We start from the raw sequence: 24295 nt of genomic DNA, 5'->3' as shown, positions 1-24295 counted from the left end.
CTTGTCGTCCCTGTATCTCTGTTCCGGTCTGTCTCATACCTGCACCCCCGCGTGCGCGCGTATGTGTGGGTGTGCGTGCGTGCGTGCGTGCGTGCGTGTGCGCGCGTGCGCGATGGGCGCCTTGACGCGTGTGCTTTTCCGTGCGTGCCCCGCAGACTACTCCCTCGCAGAGCTGACCGCTCTGACGGGTCTCAACTCGCCTGGCACCCTCCACCTGGGCTCCGTCACGTGGCAGCAGCAGCAGCTGCACAACATCCCACAGAGCATGCTCAACCAGCTCCTGTGAGCCGCCTCGCCCTGCCCCGTGTCCGTGCGTGCGTGCGTGCTTTGATGCGCATTACGCTGTGCAGGAATTTCTCGTGTTTGTACGGGTTTTGTTTTGTTCGGTGTTTTCTTGAGGCCACCGCGATCGCTTTCGGTATCTGCGGGAACGTTAAGACTTGAGGGTTTATTTGACGCCGCGTTTAAGAGACCCTGAGGCACACGTGGGTTTTATTTTTCCTTTTTGGTTAAACAACAACGTACTGATAATCGTAATGATGCAAATGCCCTTGCGATAGTGATAGTAGTAATACTAGTAAAGAATCATGGGGGGGGAATGATGCGTGTGGTAAGAATTTTGTGCTTTGGAATTATTCGGAAAGTAGTTTGGAAATTTTGATAAAGCAGAATGTCCATACATTAGTTACTGCCGCATGTTCTCAGCCCAAGGAAACCAATCGTATTGAATATGAGTGGTTTTAACTTTTTTTTGTTTTCATAATTTAGCTAAAATCCAGCTCTTGGAGTTAAAAGTTTCAGTTTGACATGCGAGCCTGCCCCTTGGAAGGGCGTAGGTGATGTGTGTCCCGAGCATGAAAAATTAACCCGTAAAAACAAAGTTTTTCACTATAAATCCTTTATATGCGTGGCGGCTAGAGTCCTCTCGTCCTCTGGCTTGAGATGGCTGCCACCTATGAGTCAGATGATTGTCTGCCAGCATTAAGCAATTGGTAATAAAATATTTAAATTTTTTCCCCTAAAGAGTGTAAAATTTAGGAAAAAATTTTTCACGAAAATTAATTGTCACGCACAATGAGTCTGTGTGCAAAATGTCAGCTCGATTGGATCACGGGAAGTGGGTTAAAAAACGACCGAAAGATTTGCACGGTCGTAAGCAAGCAAGCAAGCACGCAAGCAAGCGAACTTAATATAAAGGATTTAATAAAAATGGTTCCACAGAAGTGAATTCAGAAGTAGTTCTCCGACGTCATCTTGTGGGGTTTTTTTTCTCTGATGCAGGGTGTGGTGCACTGTCACAACAACAATTCTGAATTTCAAGATTGTTACCAACACTTTCTTCTTTCTGAGCGAAAATACGGATCTATATAATGAATAATGTTCGTAAACCTCATTACTCTGGCATCGATCGCACGCAAGGTTCACGACTCCAGTTGAAATGCGAGGATCGCTATGGTCACACCAGTGATGATCGTTTTAAAGATGACGCGACACAGATGACGACGATCATTATGATCACGACTACTACAGTGATGATTACACGGCATTGTATGTTGAACTTCTTTCGCACCGTACGTAGCCAACCGTGCTAAACGGAGATGTGGGGGAAGGACTAAAAAACGAAACACCAAAAGCAGTCATAAAGAAATGAGATTTCAATCTGCATGATAATTTAAAGGTGCATAGCTCCAGTGGCTTTCTAATATCAGAAAGAATGGCATTCCAGACAGCCGCTAAAAGCACATCTGAAACCGCGCGATGTGGTGATCGTGGTGGCGACGACGATAATTATCCGTGACGATGCACCGACTAAAACAACGACACCGAAACTTAACGCGTCTCCCCACCCCCACCACCACCGCCGCAGGATGAACCCGAGCAGCGGAGGGCTGACGGTGAACACCAACATGAGCGTGAGCGTCAAGTCGGAGCCCGTGTCGCCCCCCAAGGGCGGCGTCGTCTCGTCGGCCATGTTCCTGGTGGCGGGCGGCGCGCAGGGAGGCAGCGGCGGCGGTCCCGGCGACCCCACAGGCGCCACGTCGCGATCCCCGGGGCCCGGCGCCACCGGCGACAGCCTCAGCAGCTCGGGCAGCTCGTACGACGGGGGCAGCGACCGCGAGGATCTCCGCAACGTCGGCGGTGGGGGCGGCGGCGGCGGTGGGGAGTTCATGGGCTCTCACCACCCTGGGCACCACGCGGGGCACCACGGCGTTGGCATGCTGCGCTCATCGCCGGACCCCGGAGATGCGCAGGCCGCCAAGCGCCTGCGCATAGACGGATGGCCGCCGCGATAAGGAGCGGCGACGCGCGGGCGACGCGCGCCGATAGTCCGATGAAAGGAAACTAAATAATTATATATACGTACACACACACACATATATATGAGGTTAAGGAGAGAATACACTTTAGTAAATTCGTCGTAAATTTTTTTCTTTCGTTTTGAAAACTCGCCATTTCAACGCTTTTTTTCCTTCCTACACCTACCCCCCCCCTTCCCCCCCAGGGTTTGTTGAGATGAAAATTACGCAGTACAAATTCGCCAGTATTTAGAGGTGTTCTGTGGTCTCCAGTTTTTTTGTTGTTGATGGAACACTTTAGTGCTTTGCAACGCTTGTACTGTGTAATTTTTGTTCATGACATGAACATCGAATTCCTTCAGCTCTCGGTGCTTTTTTTTCTGAAGCTTTTTGTGAGCACACATCCGCGAAACACGATCTTAAATTACTGTTAACCTCATCGACTCTTAATCATATCTCTCTTTTTGACCGATGTTTATAAACGATTGGCATTGTCGCTTTTTTTTATTTAAAAGAACACCTTCTTACACGCAAAACATTTTGCACGTCATATCTGGGCCGGACTGCGCGTCAAGAACACGTAGAACAAAACACTTCTTCATGGTTCTTTCGGTGAAGTCACGGAGAATGGAAATAATAAAATAATAAAAAATACAAACTAATAAAATAATTCTCACGACGTTTCGGCCACAACGCAAGCAGCCGTCCTCAGGTGGAGAGCTGGTCTGTCGAGGAGACAGAGTCTGTTATGTTTTAGTTTTATTATTTTATTATTTCCCTTCTACGTGACTTTACCAAAAGACCCAAGAAGATGAATCCCTGCAGTCACGAAAGCTTTAAATCGAAACAAAACACTTTGCAAGTTTCAGAAAATAAAGCTGCTCGGCTGTCGAAACGTAATTCAACCGCCTCTCCCGATCCCAACACAAGTGAATTTTATTTTCCGTGGCAGGATTATCTCGAAACTGCCTCCTCGCGATATTGTCAATCAGTACCGATTGCACTTTTCTCGCCACTCTGGGCGTGCGGTCATCCCTGGCCCTGCCGTGCCGACAGTTCGCCCCACTTCCCCCTTCCATAGCCCCCCTCCGGCACAGGTGCCCAGCGTCTGCCCACTCTCCTTACCCCGCGATATAACGTATCGTCCTCCCAATGATATCGTCCTCCCAATGACGGTGACGATCATGTTGTTGTTGATGATGATGATGACGACGGTGGTCACGCCTGTATCTCAATCATGTTTTAGCGTTTTGTTTTTTTTGTCTGCGGTTGGTGTTTGGTGCAGTGCCACGGAGGTTTCTGGGTGATCGTGACAATTTAAAAATGATACCTTTGTCTGCGACAGCTTCGGCCGAAGCTGTTGCCTGTAGTGACGTCTTGCTTATAGATACTAATAATCGGAGCGGCGTCGATAAAATAGATAATATTCTGGTATCTTCCACGATATCGTCTACGATAATGTAGTCCCAACGCGATTGTTGTCCATTGCAGCTGTTAAGCGAAGCGGCTCCAGTAACACCTGCTGCTTACTGGTACACGCAATAGATTAGATTCAGTACAAAATAACCACAAGGATTTCTTCATTATATCCCCCCCCCCCGCCCCCGTTTACAGTCATCCGTTAATCGCGCCGAAAGGGAAGGTGCGGTTGTTATTTTGACTGTGTGGGTCTGTGCATTAATGGATGTTCAAATTTGGCAGGGTCCTGCTGTACTTGCAGAGTTGGGGTTGTTTTTGTTCGTTTCGCTTTCGTCCGGTGCCCGCAGCACTTAACGCTCCGTAAGCTCTCAGCCATAGCCAGCGCTGGCGGGGGGGGGGGGGACCCCCTCAACGCTCCGCGAGACGACACCGCTCGACTCCCCCGGCGCAGATCGGATTCACTCGGATCGCAACGAACAATGCGTCAGTTTTTACGAGTTTTAAGAAATATATATACGTGAAATAAGTAATACAACAGAATTAACAATGCACTACAAATACGCCGTTGTACAGTTTTAGCTAATGTATTTCCTAAAATAAACTGGGTTTTATTTTAATTTTTTGAAAAGAACTTGTTATTGTATCGGTTGTTTATAGCGTCTGCCAAAGTGTCCATTTACATTTAGCAGTTGCTCGGAGCCAGGGAAGCTTCTCGTGCAGAGCCCATCGGCTTGCGCGCACGACCCTGCGCCGAGAGCAGATAGGGCAAAAGCAGCATCGTGATACGTCCACACCATTCGCTCTCCCTCCGCTCTCTCTTTCCACGCTCTCTCCACCCTCTCTCTCTCTCCCTCCTGTCTCCTCCTCCACTCCACTTTCCATCGTCGTCGATCTCTCTGGAACCCGAGGAAGGTTTCCCGTGTGAGTTGTGTGAGTTGTGTGAGCTGCTTGTTGCTTTCTGGGAGCCTGACCCCTGTGTGACTGCTCTGACCTACGCTGGTCCCGTGCACATTCAGTGGGTGGTGGGGGGGTTGGGTGGTGGGGGGGGCGCCAAGAGGGGACGGGGAGATGGGGAGGGGGCACGCACGGGGGCGTTCTTGTGCGTGGGAGTTGTTGGGTTGGCATGAATACAAGCGTGGCCAGGGTTAGCCATGCTGCTGCTATTAGGATGCTTTATTTCTTCTTGTTTAACGTCTAATCAAACATCCCTTATCCCAATCTCTTGCGTCCATCTAGGGGTTCTTTTTGCCCTTCTCCGACTTGCTCTCGTATTTCCCACGTTTGGGTTAATGTTTTTTCTCTTTATCCCTCCTCGTTTCGCCCCACCAGACTGCAATGAGTTGACACTTATAATATATTAAACAAATTTGGTGGGGGGGTGGTTTCCGTCGTTGGAAAAATCTGGACAAAATGGTTATTTTTCTCAAGTGCTTGTGCCGTGCTCTGAATTGATCAAATATAACAGCTTTTGTCACGTTTATTCTCCTGGGCTCGTTTTGCCCCATATACATACATACGTACGGTAACGTCACAGCTTATATAATCAAACGTGCATATTATAAGTTACAATATATTGGCGAAAAATGCAGTTGGATGTGTAGAAGTTGTTCCACGCATGTAGATTTACAGTTTTTGGCAGCGGTTCATGCAGAAAAAGTTCACTTTTGATTTCTCTATTTTGGTTTTTCTTGTCCAATTTTGCCTGCATTACTTCGCGAGGCGGCGAGCGTCGTGACATCACGTGGTGGGGCGGCAGTGCGACACTTTCATCTGAAATCCCGCGGAGTTTATTCGCGACAATGCGGTGAAAAACAACTGGTATCTTTTTTTTTACGTGTTATCAACTGTACCAGCGGCTTTGTCATCTCGTGTACTAATACAATTTACTTTAAATACCCTTTCTCTTTTAGTTGCTTATACTTTGCTTGTTTGATTTAACAAAAAAAAACGACGCAAAAAAAACAGATTTAATTTATTTAATGAATGGGTTTTTTCCCCTTTTCTTCTGTAGAATCTGCATGGGATGTTTGTAAGATAGGAGCTTGCATTGGATTGGACTGATGTATTAGTTAATATAGCTAATATATATTATTATATATTGTGTTGTATTAAGGTTCAGAATTTGGTTAACCTCTTTGAAATGTTTTTAATGGAAATTAAAAAAAAAACCTCAGTGAAAGATAAAGTGCATCTATTTTCGTAAATATCGATGGGAGACACAAAAAAAAGTTGTATTCTAAAGTAAAATTATGTGTGTAGTCTGCTTTTAATGATTTTACTGAAGCCAAAGTGTTTCAAAAGTGTTTTAATTTGTATTTGTTGGCACAGTAATTTTACGTTATACTGTATTTTGAAGGTTTATCCTAAATAAGCCATGAAATCTCGTTTCCTTTTGTGATGGTTTTTTTTGCTTTCTAAAGAAAAAAATCCTACAGAGCAGAGGTATACGTCTGTACAAAAACAAAAAAAAACAATATCTGCCTGTGTATAGCAACTTGAAATATTTGCCTGTTTTTTGTGGGTTTTTTTTCCTTTCGTTTCTGCCGTATTGTTACTAAAAACACAACAAAAACAACAAAAAAAGGAAAAAAAATTATATATTTTGTGCGGTCACTATGAAGCTACTCTGTAAAACACCTTTGTACCGACTGTTGACGAGTCCTCTTAGCTCCAGTGTACAGTATATTGATGTTCAACTCGCTTATAAGACAGCACAAGACTGTCCTTTTCAATGTCTTTGTATAAAAAAAAAGTTTAAAAAATAAAGAATACACATCATATTATAGTTAACATATGTCACGCGGTGAACTTTCGTGTCAAGTGAGTGTGACCCCCCCCCCCCCCTCTTATTTTAATTCAATTTCATTCATTTCTGAAATTACCAGCGATGCCTGTTGCATCAATTTGCTCGTATTAAACGCATTAGCGCTTACCACCTGCTCTGGAGGCTGCTACTTATGCAGACACTCGGAGAATGCTCTTCCCATGTGGCACAAAGCTGTCTGGTTGGGAGGAGGGGAACAAAAATCCATTAACGTTTTCATCTTATTTTTCTTCTTCTGCGCTGAAAGCCTCATTATTGCGTGGATTAGTGCGTGTTGGTGGTGGTGGTGATGCTGCCGCTGCTTGCATTCCGTTGCTGTTGTTAGCGGCGGTTGCACGAACAAAAAAACTCAACACAAGCGTCGACAGCACTGAGCACGGAAGAAACTTTTAATTTATTGCACGATTGAATATTTTTTTATCCAACTCGTACTATTGTGTCACATCCACCGTCCGTGTGTCTCGTTTCATGGCATCAACTAAAACTACTAAACGAAATACATTTTTATCTTACCAGTTAACGCCCACAGCTATATAGCTCTTTTTTTATCTCAGAAGCGACCTGGCCACAAATGATAGCTCAATGAAGCGGCTTATCATCGCGTGGACATTTATAGCAGCCAAATACTCTAAACGCGTTTTGGTTCTAAATGTGGAGGGAAAAGAACAGAGGAGCCGGAGAAAAATCCACGCGACCACTGGGAGAGAGGCATACAAACTCCAAATTTACAGGCACCAAGGTCGGGATCGAACTCACGAACTCCAGTATATCAGGAGAGGGAGTTAACATCTCACCTTTGGTCTCGCTCGACTTCGTTCAGACCTGCACCGATGACTTCTCTGTCGCCCTTCTCATTGCACCGTTGTCTCTTCACAACATGTCCCCTATTCGGCTTCTAAGGCAGGCGAGACTGAGCGCCACGGTGGTGAAATGTCATCTCCCTCGCCTGGTGTGCAGGAGGTCCTGGGTTCGATCCCGACCCTGACGCTTGCTGCAAATTTTGAGTTTTCCGTGGCTCTCTCCTCGTGGTCGCATGGATTTTTCTCCGGGTCCTCCGGTTTTTTGCTCCACATTTAGAATCAACACGCATTTAGAGTATTTGGCTGTTATAAATTTCCACGTAATGATGAGCCACTTCGTTGAGCTATCATTTGTGATCACCAAGTCGCTTCTGTGATAGCCAAGTGGGCCTTACCTGGTAAAATAAAAAGTTTCGTTTTCTCGGGAATTTGAGTAAACCCCCTCTAAGATATTCCCAACATCCATCTCAGCATCCTCATCTCTCGCCTTTCAAGTGCACATTATTTTCATCCAGAAGTCAAAAATGCTGCCACTACGGCAAATTTCACGGCTGTCCACGTGCGATGGGGGGCAACGCGGGGAATAGCATCACTTGCACAAATGAGGAGTGTCCGGTAACCCAAGAGTTTAACACAGAAGGCTTTCGCGGCCAATATCCATAATAAAGGGTTTTTTTGGGTTCGATCACGTAAATATCACGTGTCGTTATACCCGCCACCACTCGACAAGGCAAATTAGTAGGGTTTGTCACGTAAACAAAACGTACCAATTAGTTACTACTTCAGCGCACCGGTGTTGTTGGAGGATAAGCCCGCGACATTAAGCTTCGAGCACGACGTTTCGCTGGTGATTACAACCAGCTTCATCAGGCGATAGCCAGACATGTGAAGAAATCCGCCTGTTTCGACCTTAAATGGGGGGAGTAGAGGTGATGTCATCACTGTGGGTCTATAACCAGAGTACTTCGCTAGCTACATCACAACAGTTTACAATCCATGTTTCACAGTTTTATAGTAGCATCATAATGAAAATTTTAATCCCCTTTACCCACATTTATTTTTTTAACGTAATCTCACTTTCATAAGGGCCGGGATTTGTGTGTGAGATGCCAGGGGGCGGTAGTATGGCGGTTAGCGCGCTGCGCTACGCTTTTGATTCCCGCTCACAGTCAACACGATTATCTGAACCGGTGCTGTGCCTCCCCTAGGTCGACTCGGTCTCAAAGTAGTAGCTGGTGCGGTGTTTAAACATCGCTGCTGGGGAGACAAAGGCGGCCGGCCGTGGTGCTGGCCGCCCACCACCTCGTGTGCTCTGCCGGCCTTCATAGGCGTGCGCTAACAGCACTTGCCCCAAAGGTCTGTTAAAGCTGTACTGGAGAATTTCTCTTTCCTGGGTTGGGCAAAGTCTCCAAATCCACAAGTTGGCTAGTGAGCTCTTTTTTTTTCATGGAAAAATGCGTGTTACTAGTAATGATGAATGATTAATTGTTTAATGCCTGAAGGGAAATAACATTGAATGCATCGGCTAATGGGCTGTCTTCCAGATCGGTGGTCAACGTGTCTCAAGGCAATATGGAAACAGTTGTGATTACATAACACTCACCAGCGTCGTCTAGCGCTGTATGAACAAGTGCCACTGGTGGTGATGTGGGCAGGAGTCTTTTCGGTGACGTGTGGCCTTCAAAAGTGAAGTGTGGCCTTCATAATTAACCAATCGTGCAACTTTTTATCATTTAACAGCATTAATTATACCCTATTTACAGATGAAATCGTGTTAATATCGGTACGTTTAACTATTATTATAATACTACTACATTCATACGAGTCTTTTCCATAATCTACACTTTCGAATAATACTGAATATCTACGAATGCGACACTAAGCAATCTTACACTTTGACAGCATTGCTGGTGGCCATCTTGACCTCGTTGTGCCCACACGCGTTCATATAAACAGCGTTAACAACAATATAACTTCTCACAACTCGCCCGATTCACCAGATTACATCCACAACCTGTGAATTCAATGAACAACTCAACTTTTTTTTTACAATGAAGCAAGCGAACGCGTGTCTGTCTCTCCGTTTTGCCCCACGTCGCCACGCACCATGAAATCACCAGCGAAACGTTGTACTCGAATGGGTTTACACACCGGCGTGCTCAAGTATCGGGTGGTGGCGGGTTTAACGACACATTTCTATATTAACGCGATCTCACCCAAAACACACACCACCCCCTCTTGTGCACGTGCTCCCTGCGTCACAAGGGGATGACTCGGCTCTCATTGGCCACGCCCAGCGCCAATGACGCGTTGGGAGAGGTGAGCTGCGGTCGGAGCTCCCAGTGTCACTGCCGATGTCATTGCTGTTCACTCCCAATGAGCCACCCTTTACCAGGGAGGTTCAAATGGGGGCGGTGGAGGTGGCTTGGTTTTCGTGTGTTTTCAGACAAATTGCGCCACATATCTCGTCCTCTCCACAACCGCAAGCAATACTGGAATATCACAATCATAATAATCATCAGTCACCAGAGGCAGATCTAGAAACTTCCCAAAAGGGAGGGGAGTCATGATATTTAAAGATGTTTTTTTTATGATAGGGCCCTCTATTAACAATAATAATAGCATACTTTTACGTAGTATCTCTGTTTCTCCCTACATTCTTAGATCCGCCACTGTCAACCATGATCTCTATCCACATACGGTTAAACCACGACTGCTCTGCGTAACCGGTTTAAGCACCGATGGGCTCTGCTTAACCGGTTAAGGCACTACTGGGCTCTGCTTAACCGTGGGCTCTGACCGCCGTGGTATCGCTGCGGCCATGAATTCGTGTAAAGAAGGGTTTGGATGTAGAGTTGTCACGGTGGGGCTGGGTGTTTGTAAGCATGTTAAACTTCTTTCGCACCGTACGCAGCCAACCGTGCTAATCGGAGATGCGGCGGGGGATAGGGGGCGGTGGGGGGGTAGAGACAAATCCCCCCCCCCTGGCTGAGCCGGTTTGGCCGGCCTCGGCGTTGAACAATGCGGGTGTGGGGTGGCGTTCGGGGTCTCTGTTTTTGGAACTTGCTATGTGCCTGTCACACTTTAGCGACCACGCAGCGAGTGACAGGGGATGAGGATGAGGAGGAGGAGCAGGGGGGTGGGAGTGCAATGCAGTCATTGGCAGAGGAGCAACGATGTTTGCACGCATCGTAAATCCTCCAGCTGCTCAGACCACGTGGGAGAGGTTGTGGTGGGGGGGATTGGTGGCTCACGAAAAGATGGAACCGTCAACATATCTGCAAACAGGTCACTGTGATGACAACGGCAGGCAAGTAGAGCGAGAGAGGCGGGGTCGATATACTTTCAAATGGCAGGGAGATAGGGGGGGGGGGGCGAAGCAGTCCCGACATTTCAAGCCTTTTAAACAGGGCCCAAACATTACTACTAAAATACAATGTAACATTTGCTCTGAACAAATATCAATCGAGTCCCGATAATGGGGTCTCAAGGTTCAGGGAGGGGGGAGGGGGCTGGGCAATGGCCCCCATTGTTGCCTCGTATCCGCCACTGGAGAACAACACTGGCACAGCCTCGGACGTGTGTGCAGTATGTTGAACTTCTCTCGCACCGTACGTAGCCAAACCGTGCTGATAGGGAGATGCGGAGTAAAAACAACAAACTGAACACACACAAAATGGTTCTAAAGAAATGCGTTTTCAACCTCCACTTTCAAAGCGCACAGCTCCGGTTGGCGTCCCGAATATCGGAAGGAAGAGCGTTCCAGACGGCCGCAGAAGCGCATCTGAAAGCGGCGCGCGATGCAATGGGCCGTCTTTGTTCGACGCGTTAGAAGAATACCTGGGCAGAAAATATCACCCAGCAGCTACCACGGACACCCCACAAGGACATCCGGGGACAGCCGAGAGCAGCAGCAGCAATGAACGAGTCCCGACCTGGGCATTTCCCAGGGGAATCCGTGGGGCATTTCCCACCGGGCCCTGGACATTCTGACAGACTACGAGCCAAGTTCAGTTTTCTCACGGCTGCGCTCGGAGGCCGCCTCGTTGTGTCAGTATCTTCTCGTTGTGTGCGTTTCTTCTCGTTGCGTTGGCGCTTGCCTGTCCCTAAGCCACGGCGCAAACTCCTCGAAAGGAAGTTAATTGTCTGCCCCAAGGTGATGCAATGAAGAGGGGAAAATAAATCAATAAAACCGCGGAAACATCGATATGCCTCACCGTGCGACGTGAAGTCCAAAAAATGGTTTTCCTATTTCACCGACTAAAGTCGGGAGAGAGACTCAACAACAGTCTTCAAGACGTTGTTGATGTTGTTGTAAAGTCCTGTTAAAGAGTTTGGCTAGGTAAATATTTTTTATTATTAACGATAATTCCATTCGCTCGAAGTGTTCGTTGCGTGTGGGGAGGAAACGAGAAATATCAGGAGAACAGAGAAACTCCTCGGAACATTTTTGTTCTCTCTCTCTCGGACAAAATCGATCTTCGTAACGAACGAACGAGAGACGTTGGTGGTGGTGGTGGTGGTGGCCAGATGGGTGGCGTTGTGACACCGCGTGTGAGAAGTGAAAAGAACGAGGCGCGTAACATCACACACACCACCAACACCCATTGTGTGTGCACAGCGACGTGCGAGCGACAGACAAAAAACATCTAATCTTCTTGGTTCTTTCGGTAAAGTCGTACGCAGTTTGTAAATATTGTGTCTTGGCTCTCCAACACACAACCGGCGTGCTGTGCTAGTGACGAATTGGCCACGTTCTGTTTACGTGACAACCCTTACTAGTTGGCTGTGTCGGGTGGTGGCGGGTTTTAACGACACATTTATATATTTACGCGATCTAACCCAAACAACCTCTATTATGGGTGCAACACGTTGACTGAAAACAACGACTAACCGCATCGACTGCGTGACGGCGGAGACAAACATCTCCTCTGACACGCAACGATTTCAAAGTATCTTCTTGGTTCTTTCGGTAAAGTCACGTAGAAGGGAAATAAAATAATAAAAATAAAACATAAAATAATTTTCACGACGTTTCGGCTACAACGCAAGCAGCCGTCCTCAGGTGAAGAACAGGTCTGTCGGAAAGACAGCGTCTGAATGGGACGCTGTCTTTCCGACAGACCTGTTCTTCACCTGATGACGGTTGCTTGCGTTGTGGCCGAAACGTCGTGAGAATTATTTTTATTATTTTATTATTTCCCTTCTACGTGACTTTACCGAAAGAACCAAGAAGATGAATCCCTGCAGTCACGAAAGCTTTAAATCGACAAAAAAAGATCTCCCCTAATAGCTATTGGGGCAAAGTGCCGTCAGCAAAGTAACGCGTGTCAGGGACGGCGTGGGGACGAGATTGGTCTTGGCTCGCGGCCGTCATTGTCTCCCCAATTCTTGCATGTTTACACATCGCACCAGGTCATGATCTGAGGCTGAGCCGACCTAGGCGAGGCCCCAGAACCGGTTCAGATACTCGCAAATCGTGTCGGCTGTAAGCAGAAACCATACTCGGGTCACCGGGTGCATTGCACAGTGCGCTAACGACTGCGCCACCGCTCCACCTACACACGCGCTCACACGCGCAAAGGTCATGAAAACTTGATGGCTGGATGATGCACCACCCGCACCTCTTTAAGTCTGTGGAGCACAGGCGTTTGCTACCACACCTACCACGTGCAACTTGTTTAGATTGATAGGGTCTGAGCATGCTTTGCTTTGAACACGCGGATCAAAGAACACGTACAAGTTAGAGACATCGTGTTGACTGCTAAGGGAGCGAATTGGGCTTGGGCATAACTCGAAAGTGGGCTCGGGTCATAACTGAGTGGCAGCCAAGAAAGCATAAGATTCGAGACCACGTCCACTGCAGAGATGGAGTGGCGAAATCAACTTGTGGCACATTAGGAATGAACCACTCTTTCAATTACGAGGCTGTCCTTATGTGCTCTGCAGTACATCGATGCACGTGTGGACACCAGCATGCGATAACTCAGTTGGGCCATCACTGGCATAGCAGAGTAGACATGGGCCCTGGTGCAAAGGCAGCAACGGTGGAAAGATGTTCACTACCTCACCTGGTATACAGGAGGTCGTGAGTTCAATCCCGACGCTGACACCTGCTGGAGATTTGGAGTTTGCGTGTGTGTCTCTCTCTCCCCGGGGTCACGTGGATTTTTCTCCGGTCCCCCCCTCCACATTTAGAAACAAACGCTTACACTTTAGAGTGTTTGGCTGCTGCTATAAACTTCCACGTGATAAGCTACTACGTCCAGATATAATTTGCGATAGCCAGGTCGTTTCTGAAAGAGTTTGGTATAGCTCAGTGGGCCTTACCTGGTAAAATAAAATAAAAAATTAAATACTTTTAGTTTTATTTCCCACTCTGCTTCGCATCGTGGAAGCTGGGCCGCTCCGGGCCTCTCTGTGGGCCCAGACGCAGTTGCACCGCCTGCGCGCTCGAGGGTTGCGCCACTTGGGAGCCTCGAAATTTGACTCGGAGCATCAATCAATAAAAACATTATTCCTTAAACTAAAGCTACCACTCCCCCTCGCCCCCCACCGTACATAGATTGTCATTCTCAGAATAAAACTTGAGAAACAATTTCATTAGAATGACAAAAGGGGTAATGTGAAAGTGTACATTTTTGTGACACAATGTTAATCTTCATCCACACATGTCAGGCTGAACGCGTTAAGTTCTTGTTCAGAGCTTTGGATGGGTCAGGTAGAACTCGCAGAGAGGCCGTTTCCATTCGAGTGTCGAATTCCGTTTTTTTAATGCACGCGTACGATGTCACGTGACTGCCCCCCCCCCCCCAAAGGTTAACAGAGACAAAATGAAAAAAAATCTCCCAGCGGTGGTTGCTTGTGTGGCGGAACATGCCAGAGCGTGCGTGTGCGCAGTTACGCGGGGAGTGGTGGTGTAGCGGTTAGCGCGCTTCTGCTGCGCTATGAACCCGGCGACCCGAGTTTGATTCCCGCTCACGGCCGCCTACGTCAGTGACGCCAGATTAGATGAACGGGTCCTGGGCCTCCGATAGGTCGACTCAGCCTCAAAATTAATACCTGGTGTGATGTGTAAATAGCACCGCCTAGGGAGACAAAGGCGGCCGGGCGTGGTGCTGACCACTGTGCTGTTCCGGCCTTCATAGGTGCTCGCTAACAGCACTTTCCCCAACAGCCTGTTAATAGCTATACAGGGGATCTGTGTATATATCTCGAACTTCTTTCGCACCGTAAGTGAACACAAAAAGCAGTTACAAATAAATTAGTTTTCAACTTATATTTAAAAGTGCGTCGCTCCCAGTGTTTTCCTAATATCGGAATGACATCCCACATGGCCGCAGAAGCTCATCCGAAAAGTGCGAGATGCAGTCAGTGACCGTCTTTTGTTCGTTCGATGGTTGTTCAAAATCCGCTGCTGTGGCCATGCATGGGAGCAGCGGCCGATGCTTTCTCGCTCGTTCGCTTGGTGATTCGCCGTGACACACACCCCACCCCCAGTCCATCCCCCCGTGGGCTCGTTCTCCACCTCGCTCTGCACCATTCCCCTGCCACAGCGCTGCACGTCTCAATTTGTACTCCTTGTGGGTGGCCCCTCGCAAGATCAAGAGAGATCAGAATGGCCATATGCGTTCATACACTTCGTTTTTTCGGTAAAGTCACGTAGGTTAAAAAAATTAACCCGTAAAAACAAAGTTTTTCACTATAAATCCTTTATATGCGTGGCGGCTAGAGTCCTCTCGTCCTCTGGCTTGAGATGGCTGCCACCTATGGGTCAGATGAATGGCTGCCACCATTAAGCAATTGGTAATTAAATATAATTTATTTTTCCTAAAAAGTGTAAAATTTTGGAAAAAAAATTTCACGAAAATACATTGTCACGCACGAGTCTGTGTGCAAAATGTCAGCTCGATTGGATCACGGGAAGTGGGTTAAAAAACGACCGAATGATTTGCACGGTCGTAAGCAAGCAAGAAAGTGAACTTAATATAAAGGATTTAAAAATGAAATTAAAATTAATAAAAATAAAATAATAATAAATCACGACGTTTCGGAGGCAACACAAGTCTCCGTCATCAGGTGGGACCGTCACAGCCAGATTTGCTGTATCAAGTGAGGGGTTATTATTCTATGTTTTATTAATTTTAATTTCATTTTTTACCTACGTGACTTTACCGAAAAAACCTCAGAGTATGAATCCTTGCAGTCACGAAAGCTTCAAATCTAGAATGTGCGTTCATACTCGAGGAATCCGATGAACTACAAAGCGCTTTTTGACAGATGTCCACTATTATAGCAACGGCTTTTGGATGCCTTCATCCAGCAAAGGGTTGAGCATGGCTGATGATGATGCTTCTGATGTATGTTGAACTTCTTTTGCACCATACGTAGCCAACCGTGATAATGATGATGATGTTGGCCAAACGAGGGGGGTGAACATCACGGGCCCTGGTCTTTACCGCACCTCCGTTTAGCACGGTTGGCTACGTAGGGCGCGAAAGAAGTTCAACAAAACTTACCAGTGGCCCAAAAAAAAATCCCATGATACAACGCGGATTAACATACAGCACCTTCGAAAATGTGACTGCATCTGAGGACGCTTTACATAACCAGTCGGCGCATTTATTTTGTACCGAGAGGCAGCCAAGGGGAAGCCGTTATCATCAGCCGTGATGAATCCACTGCTGGATGAGGACTTCTGCGCTGTAACGATCCACAGGTGGTGAGCTCATCGCTAAATCTCATCGGTGACCGCCACTCCGTCGTTAGTACAGAACCTTCATTTCGACCAGAGTAAAAATCCGAAGAGCGATTAAGCTCTTTTTCACAGATGTCCAGTTGGGGTGCATCAGCAAGTTCCACGAATGGTCATCAGCCCTTGGGAGTCCCATGATTTTTCGATTTAAAGCTTTCGTGACTGCAGGGATTCATCTTCTTGGTTCTTTCGGTAAAGTCACGTAGAAGGGAAGTAATAAAATAATATTGTTTTATTTTTATTATTTTATTACTTCCCTTCTACGTGACTTTACCGAAAAAACCAAGAAGATGAGTCCCATGATGTGTCTTGCCCAAGCCAACACTTACTTTTCTTAAGCTAAACTTACGTCTTTAACCCGTGTGGGTTCTTTAAGCCACGTGATCTTATTTCTCTACTAAATGTGTTTCTTGTATCATTGTGAGTTCGCTGCTTTACTCGGAAAAGCCTCAATGAGTCTCGTGACTCTCTATCAGAGGGGGGCTGCCAGATTGTTTTTTTGCAGTGGGAGGGGGGGGTAATGAATGATTCTGCTGTGTAATCCCAATTGAGTCATTTTTGGGTCGTTTTCCCTATTTTGGAAAACAAAATAGCATCGAGACTTTGGTACACAATGGCCTATTTAAAACTATATTCAACTATATACTTTACATTTTACCAGGTAAGGCCCACTGAGCTATATCGTTCTTTTGTCAGAAACGACCTGGCCACAAATGTGAGCACAGCGAAAGTGGCTCATGATCACGTGTTAATGTACACGAGCCAAATACTCTAAAGGCGCGTCGATTCTCAACGTGGAGGGGGAAAAACCCGGATAAACCCGAAGAAAAATCCACGTGACCACAAAGGGAAAGAGAAAACACGAGCAATCCAAATAGAAACAACAGGTTCGAACCCACGACCTCCTGCATACCAGACGAGGTAGTTAACATCTCGTCACCGCGGCGACCTCGCGGATGAGGTCACGGGATTGTTAACATCTCCGGTGAAGCAGACGCCGTGTACGTCTAGGACTGATAACCACACCGTAGTATTTACCAGGGCGGCCGTTGGGAAATGGAAACCGTGAACCTGTGCAATGAGCAGCGAACGCGCCACCTCGGGGCCGATTCATCAAGCAATCTCCTCGCTCCTCGGTGTTCGCTTTGGACATTCACCCTTGAGTTACTTTTTATTCTAAACTAGATTTGACGAAATAATCTGTTGTCGATTTGAGATTTTGGTGGGGGTGGGAAGGTTGACCGAACCCTGGCGCATTCGGCGGGAGTGGCCAGTGAGGTTCCATCGCTACGATGTACTTTGTAAATGACGTTTTAAATAATTTGCTAAGTTGCGTTCAGTTGGTTGAATTCGTATAGAAATATAAGAGAGTGAGAAAAGAACAAGGGAAGAATATGAGGACAGCATGACATGTATTCCATGTGCAGCCGAGCATTCGTAAGTGCTAACGCACGCTGTAGAGCAAGCAACCATGCGTGCATGTGTGTGTGTGTGCACATATCTGTGTTGTGTGGATGTTTATGGGTGTGTTTGTGTGTGCGGGAGAGCGGTGGTGTAGTGGTTAGCGCACAGCACTACGAACCCAGCCACCCGAGTTCGATTCCCGCTCACGGCCACCGATACCAGTGACGAATGTCTGAACCGGTCCTGGGCTTCCGGTAGGTTGACTCAGCCTCAAACGAGTACCGGGTGCGGTGTGTAAACATCTGCATTAGGGAGACAAAGGCGGTCGGGCGTGTTGCTGACTACCACCATCCCTCCTTGCACCATTCAGGCCTTATTCATCATCATCATCATCAACCACGATCAAACCACTGCCGGATGAATGCCTCCCCAAACCGGTAAGCCATCTTACGAACACAGCCTAGAGATGTGTGCAGATCTTATGTGGATCACGTATTGTCGGCCTTAATAGGTGCTTGCTAACAGCCCTCGCCCCAACAGTTTGTAAAGGGCGATACGGGTGGGTGGTGGCGGTGGGGGGGGGTTCTCTGTTTGTCGTCAATGTGCACGCTTGGCTGAGCGAGCGTGCCCCTTTTGCTGCCCGTCTCACCCACACGCCCACTCCACGCCATCCAGCCACGCTGAAAGTCTCCGTACCCAAGATCGCTTGGGGCTGAAAAGGGGGGGGGGACGCAAATGTTCCGAGACCGAGCAAATTGAGAGTGACTCCACCTGGGGTTGACTGAGCCGAGGCACGTCACTCCGGCTCTGCCGTGCGTAAATCAGCGGCGCTCGATGCGACGCGTCTTCATATTTATCGCTCTGTGGTGGGAAAGCCGCTCGTTAGCTGCTATGTGATCGGCATTCAGCAGCGATGCTCTGCTCCCCTTACCTGCATCCTCCGGCGCCAGCCAAGCGAGGCTCTCTGTCGAAGCCGCTCAGGTCGAACAATTCCCTCGGTGGGATCTCACTCGTTCTCCACTGGATCTCCCACAGCCCAAGCTTTCCTTCACCCAGACGTCCGTGCTCTCGACTCCCCCGCCTCTGCTCAAAGTCGGGGCTCAAGAAGACCGTGTTATTTATTTATTTAGTTCCATCTTCTGACGACTGACTGACTGGCTGTCTCTATCTTTATGAACTTAATACCCCCACTGAGATGCAGATGCACTCTGGCCAAATCCGCGTCATGCCGCGTGTGGGTCTCGCGTGCTTGGGATGAGCGCTACAAACCAGGCGAGTTCGATTCCCGCTCACGGCCACCAACAATCGAGTGACGATTATAATGAACCGGTCCTGAGCCTCGCCTCGGGTTGACTCGGCCTTAAATGAGTGCCTCACCTGGTGCGCTTTGTGCAAACGTCGCCACGAGGGGAGCCAGAGGCCGCCCGGGCGTGGTGCTGGCCACCCACCCCCTTCTTCGTAGGTGCTCCTCGCTCACCGCACTCGACCCTTCGGTCTGTTAAGGCTACACGGGGGATCTTTGTCTCCGCTTCATCGGCCTCCCCTGCGGTTTGCCCCCCCCCCCCCCCCGCAAATTGAGCCGGCTTGTCCGTCGCTGACGAGTGAGGGAGTGGGACGTAAGTTTTACCGGTTTCTCCATCGCATAATTGAGCTCACGTGGACGGCCAAATCCGAGTGGTCAGGTTGAGTGGCGACGCTGGGAGGTCGCCGTGCCAGCCAGGGGTCGTGCCTGTGGTCAAATCGCCCTCAATGCGCTCGATCTCGGTAGATCACCGCGCACGGAACGGGGGCCGTGAGCTGCTGCTGCTGCTGAGCCGAGCTACATTGTCAAGCAAGAGGGCGGTCCGCGAAGAATAATAAGAGAAAAACAAATTGTTGGACTGTTCATAATCAACGTTTTTGGGTTTTGATCGCGTTATTTATAAATGTGTCGTAACCCTCCACCACCCGACACGGCCAATCAGTAAAAAAGTGTCACGTTGACAAAAGACAAATAGTTCACTGCTTTAGCCCACCGGTGTGTTGAAGCGTGAAACCACAACATTTACAATTTGAGTAGTACGACGTTTCGCTGGCAATTGCATCCAGCATCATCGGGCAATTCGCCAGAAAGCCTACGTGTTAAATTGTTGGACTGTACTGTAACACGCTGCACGCATCCGCCCCCGCTCACCGCCTTGACCGACCAGCGCAGACCATGCGTGGTCAAAGTGCGTGGGGAAGCCCCTCTTGCTGGCACGGGTTAGACGACAGAGTGAGCCCCTTGTGTGCCCTGCGCATGGCGGGGATCGTGGTGAGATTGCGCGTGAGTCAACTCGTCCCGAACCTCGCAGTGCAAGGTCATCGGCGCCGACGTCTCTCTCTCTCTCTCTCGTCCTCCCAGCCCACTTGCCCTGCCCTGCCGTGCCGGCTGGACCTGTTCTCCTGCTTCTCGTCAACGAGTGGCAATACTGTGGGAACATCCCTCCCCCTCCCACCACCACCCCCGTCAATGTAATGTGCTGTCCTTGAGAGTCTACCTCTCACGTGAAAGGCGAACCTACATTCTAACCCGCAGCCCGTCGCTGTAATGCCGAAGACCAACGCACGATCTCGTAATGACCCAAAAACCCTGAGCAGAGAGGTTATTCCGTAGTGGTTTTGGGCATTCTGGGGGAGAGTAGCGGTGGTGCCCGCCCTATCGATAGTGAAAATATCGCTTTCGCCCAACATTACCTAAGGGTCCATGCGAATTACACCTGACACCTCTGTCTGGCACACATTCTATTTTTGGGCCACGGCGTGTTGTAACATAACGAACACAATTTAAAATCTAATTTACATCCGATCATTTTGATCGTAAAATCGAAGGGGTGGGGGGTGGGTGGGGGGGTGTGTGCCTCAGTGTGGCTATGGCGATGTCAGGAAAGCTTCAGGGTCTCACACTCGAACGATTGGGTTCCCACGTGAAACAAACAAACCCCGATGTTTTCAATAAATGACGACGATGGTATCCACCCGGAGAAGAACATTTACATATATGCACAACAGTGATCAATGTACAGGGTGGTCCAGATGTCTTGTGAACCCCCATTTCATTTTCTAAAACGTAATATATTTTTTTTGAGGAAGGTTTATTTTAAAACAAAAATGAATATGCAAAAGAAAAAAAAAAGAACAATTTTCTAGGTCAATTTAATTGCGGGGGTCACAAGACATCTGGGCCACCCTGCGCTCAGCCCTGACACATTTCGCTACGCACTTAAGTCGCTGGAGTCCCATTTGCCACGGTTCGCTCGGGCGGTGACAGGGACGCGCTAAGCCACTCGCTCAGCCTCACGAGATCATCATTCTAAGGCGGTTATGCGAGTCGAGCCCCTCGAAGGCTCTCGTCATCAAGGAGGAAGAGAAGAAGAAGAAAGGAAGAAAGAAAGAGTAGGAACAAAAATCTGAGCATGTCACCTTGTGATCTGGCACGGGGGAGAATCACAAGCGGAGGTCGCGAAACACTCAACGCCCGTCCACCGCGTCTCGACACCAGGACGCAGTGGTGATGCCTCGTCTCCGTGGACATCTCCCCATCACCACCCACCACCCAAGTCGCTGGCAGACTGCACCACGGTGGCGTGCGACCAAGAAAATTGGCGAAGCCGCAGCGACAGCCGCGCCGGATCGTCATGTGTGGCGAGTGCGCAAATATTTTTGCACGGATTTACCGAACGCAGACAAACCTGCATGGCTGGAATAAAGCCACCACCACCGCCAACACCACCACCACCCCCACCACCACCACCACCTCCACCACTACCAACTCCACCACCGCCACCACCACCACCACCCTCACCACCACCACCCCTTCGTCCGTCGGCGTAAATTATCGTAAAGAGGAGAGGTAGTAGTGGGGGGGGGGGCAGAAAAAAATATTGCAGGCGAAGAGAAAAAAAATTTTCTCCCTTAAATCCCCGAGGTTTTAAGGGCAAATAAATAAATATACGAGAAGTGAAGAAGCAGTGGGAGGAGCGATCGGTGACAGCGGTCGAGACGATTTCAGTTGAGACCCCAAGGGGCCCGGCCCGGCTCGGGGTGGCCACCACCACCACCCCCGCCTGCCTCATCGTCGCCGCCGACGCCGATGAGGCTCCCGGCGTGGGAAGCGTCTCCCCGGCAAAGGCCCACGCCACTTTCACACGGGCCCCGGTGCGGCCACCCCCCACCACCCACCCACCCCACCCACCACCCACCCACCCCACCCCGACTCCTTCACGCACTGCCCAGCCCAGTTCGCTCGCACAAAACGGAGCTTTTCAGCGGTGGCTTTTCGGGTGTGATTTATAGGATTTTAGTTGTTGTTTGTTGCTGCTGCTGCTGCCCGTCATAGCTGGGGAGAGGAGGGGGAGGGTGGGGGAGCCGTTCGCTTTGTTTACTTTGAAATCTTTCGATTTAAAGCTTCTTTCGTGACTGCAGGGATTCGTCTTCTTGGTTCTTTCGGTAAAGTCACGTAGAAGGGAAAAAATAAAATATTTATCTTTCCGAAAGACCTGTTCTTCACCTGAGGACGGCTGCTTGCGTTGTGGCCGAAACGTCGTGAGAATTATTTGATGTTTTATTTTTATTATTTTATAATTTCCCTTCTACGTGACTTTACCGAAAGAACCAAGAAGATACTTTGAAATCGTTGCGTGTCAGAGGAGATGTTTGTCTCCGCCGTCACGCAGTCGATGCGGTTCGTCGTTGTTTTCAGTCAACGTGTTGCACCCATAATAGAAGTTGTTTGGGTTAGATCACGTAAATAGAGAAATGTTGTGTCGTTAAAACCCGCCACCACCCGACACAGCCAACTAGTTATGGTTGTCACGTAAACAGAACGTGACCAATTCGTCACTAGCACAGCACGCCGGTTGTGTGTTGGTGAGCCAAGCCACAACGTTTACAATCTGCGTACGACGTTTCGCCAGAAATGACAACCAGCTTCATCAGGCGACAGCCAGATTTGCGTTGCACCCAAATACGACGCAGTTCTTGCGCACGCCGCCGCCGCCGCTGCTGCTACAGCTGCAAGCGACCGCTGCTGCTACAGCTGCAAGCGACCGCTGCTGCTACAGCTGCAAGCGACCACGTGGTTTGTTTTTAGAATAGAGGGGCACCCGCTGATCGTTCACGTTGGGAAAATTCCACGCGAAATGTTTTAGGGGGGGAGATGCCGGAGGTTGGGCGAGGTTGCAACGCTGCGTTGTTGGCGCACGATCCACCCACACAGGAGGCAGTGTGTGGGGTGCATCGTGCAACGTCAATCATATGCCGCGCCGCTGTAGGAGCATCAAAGTGGTATTTGTTGAAGGCTGTACAGCAAGTCGGTCTAACAGTCGTTAACAGTGAGGAGTTTTTGAGTTCTTACTTTGTGTGAATAGATTCCTTCCCCGGAACTCTATCCTCTCCGCCGTGTTGTCTGGTTGGGTGCCACGGTGGCTAGGAGATGTTAACTCTCTCGCCTGGTATACAGGAGGTCGTGGGTTCGATTCTGACCCTAATGCCTATTGTATATTTGGAGCTTGCGTGTCTCTCTCTCTCTCTCATCATCATCACGGTGGCTAGGAGATGTTAACTACCTCGCTTGGTATACAGGAGGTCGTAGGTTCGATCCCGACCCTAATGCCTATTGTATATTTCGAGTTTGCGTGTTCTCGCTCTCCCTCCATTGTCACGTGGATTTTTCTCCAGGTCCTCCGGTTTTTACCGCCATATTTAGAAACGTGCGTTTGGAGCATATTTGGCTGTTATAAATTACCACGTGATAAGCCACTTCGTTGAGCTATCATTTGTGGGCCAGGTCGCTTCTGAAAGAGAGCTACGTAGCTCAGTGGGCCTTACCTGGGAAAGTAAAAATAGTAAAAATGTAATGATGTCCAACCCTTCACTCCTTGTGGCTGGGAGCTTTTGGGTTGTACCACGTGTTGTGTCCAGCATGTGGTACAACCGCAAAAAAGCCTACGCAGTGATAATTCACTACCCTTCCCACACGATACACATCTCTTGCAAGACACTCCTGAAAAAGACCTTAAGACATGGGAAGGGTTTCTTGAATAAACAAATTTTCTAAAATATCTTTGGCCCAGCCAGGAAGCAAGAGGTCGTGACCTGCAGCCCTGCCCTTCCTGCAAATCTGACCCGATCTCAAGCCCATGTCGAGATGTTTCTCTTACATCGGAGCATTCAGTCGGTAGGAATGTATCGTTTCAGGATATGCACAAATGAAAGTTTGCTACTTCATTTCGCAGTCAGTTATGCAGGAATAACCAACAATACTTGCGCGTGTGAATGTTTATGGAGATCTCAAATATTTGACGATCCAGCTCAAACAAGATCTGTATTAATGAGCGATATGAACGTGGTATTTCTTAGAGGGAAGTGGGACTTGAGAATGGCAACATCAACTATTTACTCGAAGGCAAATAGATTGCATTCTACAAAGGCTTATCAGTCAAGTGGTGCTACGCAATGGATTTTTCAGTCAGATCGTGTAAGTAAATGTGTCATAAACCCTCCTCCACCCGACACAGACAATGGAGTTGTTACGTGAAGAGACGTGACATATTTATTGCTTCTTCGGCATCACCGGTGTTGTTGGACAGAAATCTCACAACATTGAACAATTTGGTCCGACTTTTCACCGATAGCTGCAACCAGCATAATCAGGCATTGGTCAGAATTGTGAAAATGTCCTCCAGTGCTTGGGCCTTGAATGGGTGGTGTGATGTCATCAATACGCACCCCCCCCCCCCCAAAGGGGAGTGGGGAGTGGTATCCAGTTATACTTAAA

At 48.5% G+C, this 24295-nt stretch overlaps 1 protein-coding gene across 11 annotated transcripts in view; it reads left to right on the top strand.

Moving 5' to 3' along the window:
• The window catches only part of LOC133346666 (myocyte-specific enhancer factor 2C-like), a 112331-nt gene extending 105825 nt beyond the window's left edge, over positions 1-6506 (top strand). For all 11 annotated transcript variants that reach the window (XM_061558439.1, XM_061558441.1, XM_061558438.1 and 8 more), the window contains 2 exons: positions 156-282; positions 1868-6506. In XM_061558439.1, coding sequence (XP_061414423.1) covers positions 156-282; positions 1868-2294 — 554 coding nt within the window. In that variant the 3' untranslated portion in view covers positions 2295-6506. The remainder of the gene's footprint in view (positions 1-155; positions 283-1867) is intronic.
• The last annotated feature ends 17789 nt before the right edge of the window (positions 6507-24295 follow it).

Source organism: Lethenteron reissneri, chromosome 24 (genome assembly GCF_015708825.2).
Source record: "Lethenteron reissneri isolate LAM-NWPU_2019-01 chromosome 24, ASM1570882v1, whole genome shotgun sequence".
Lineage (NCBI taxonomy): Eukaryota > Metazoa > Chordata > Hyperoartia > Petromyzontiformes > Petromyzontidae > Lethenteron > Lethenteron reissneri.
Note: the sequence above shows the minus strand (reverse complement) of the source record. Positions and strands in the feature narration are given on the sequence as shown.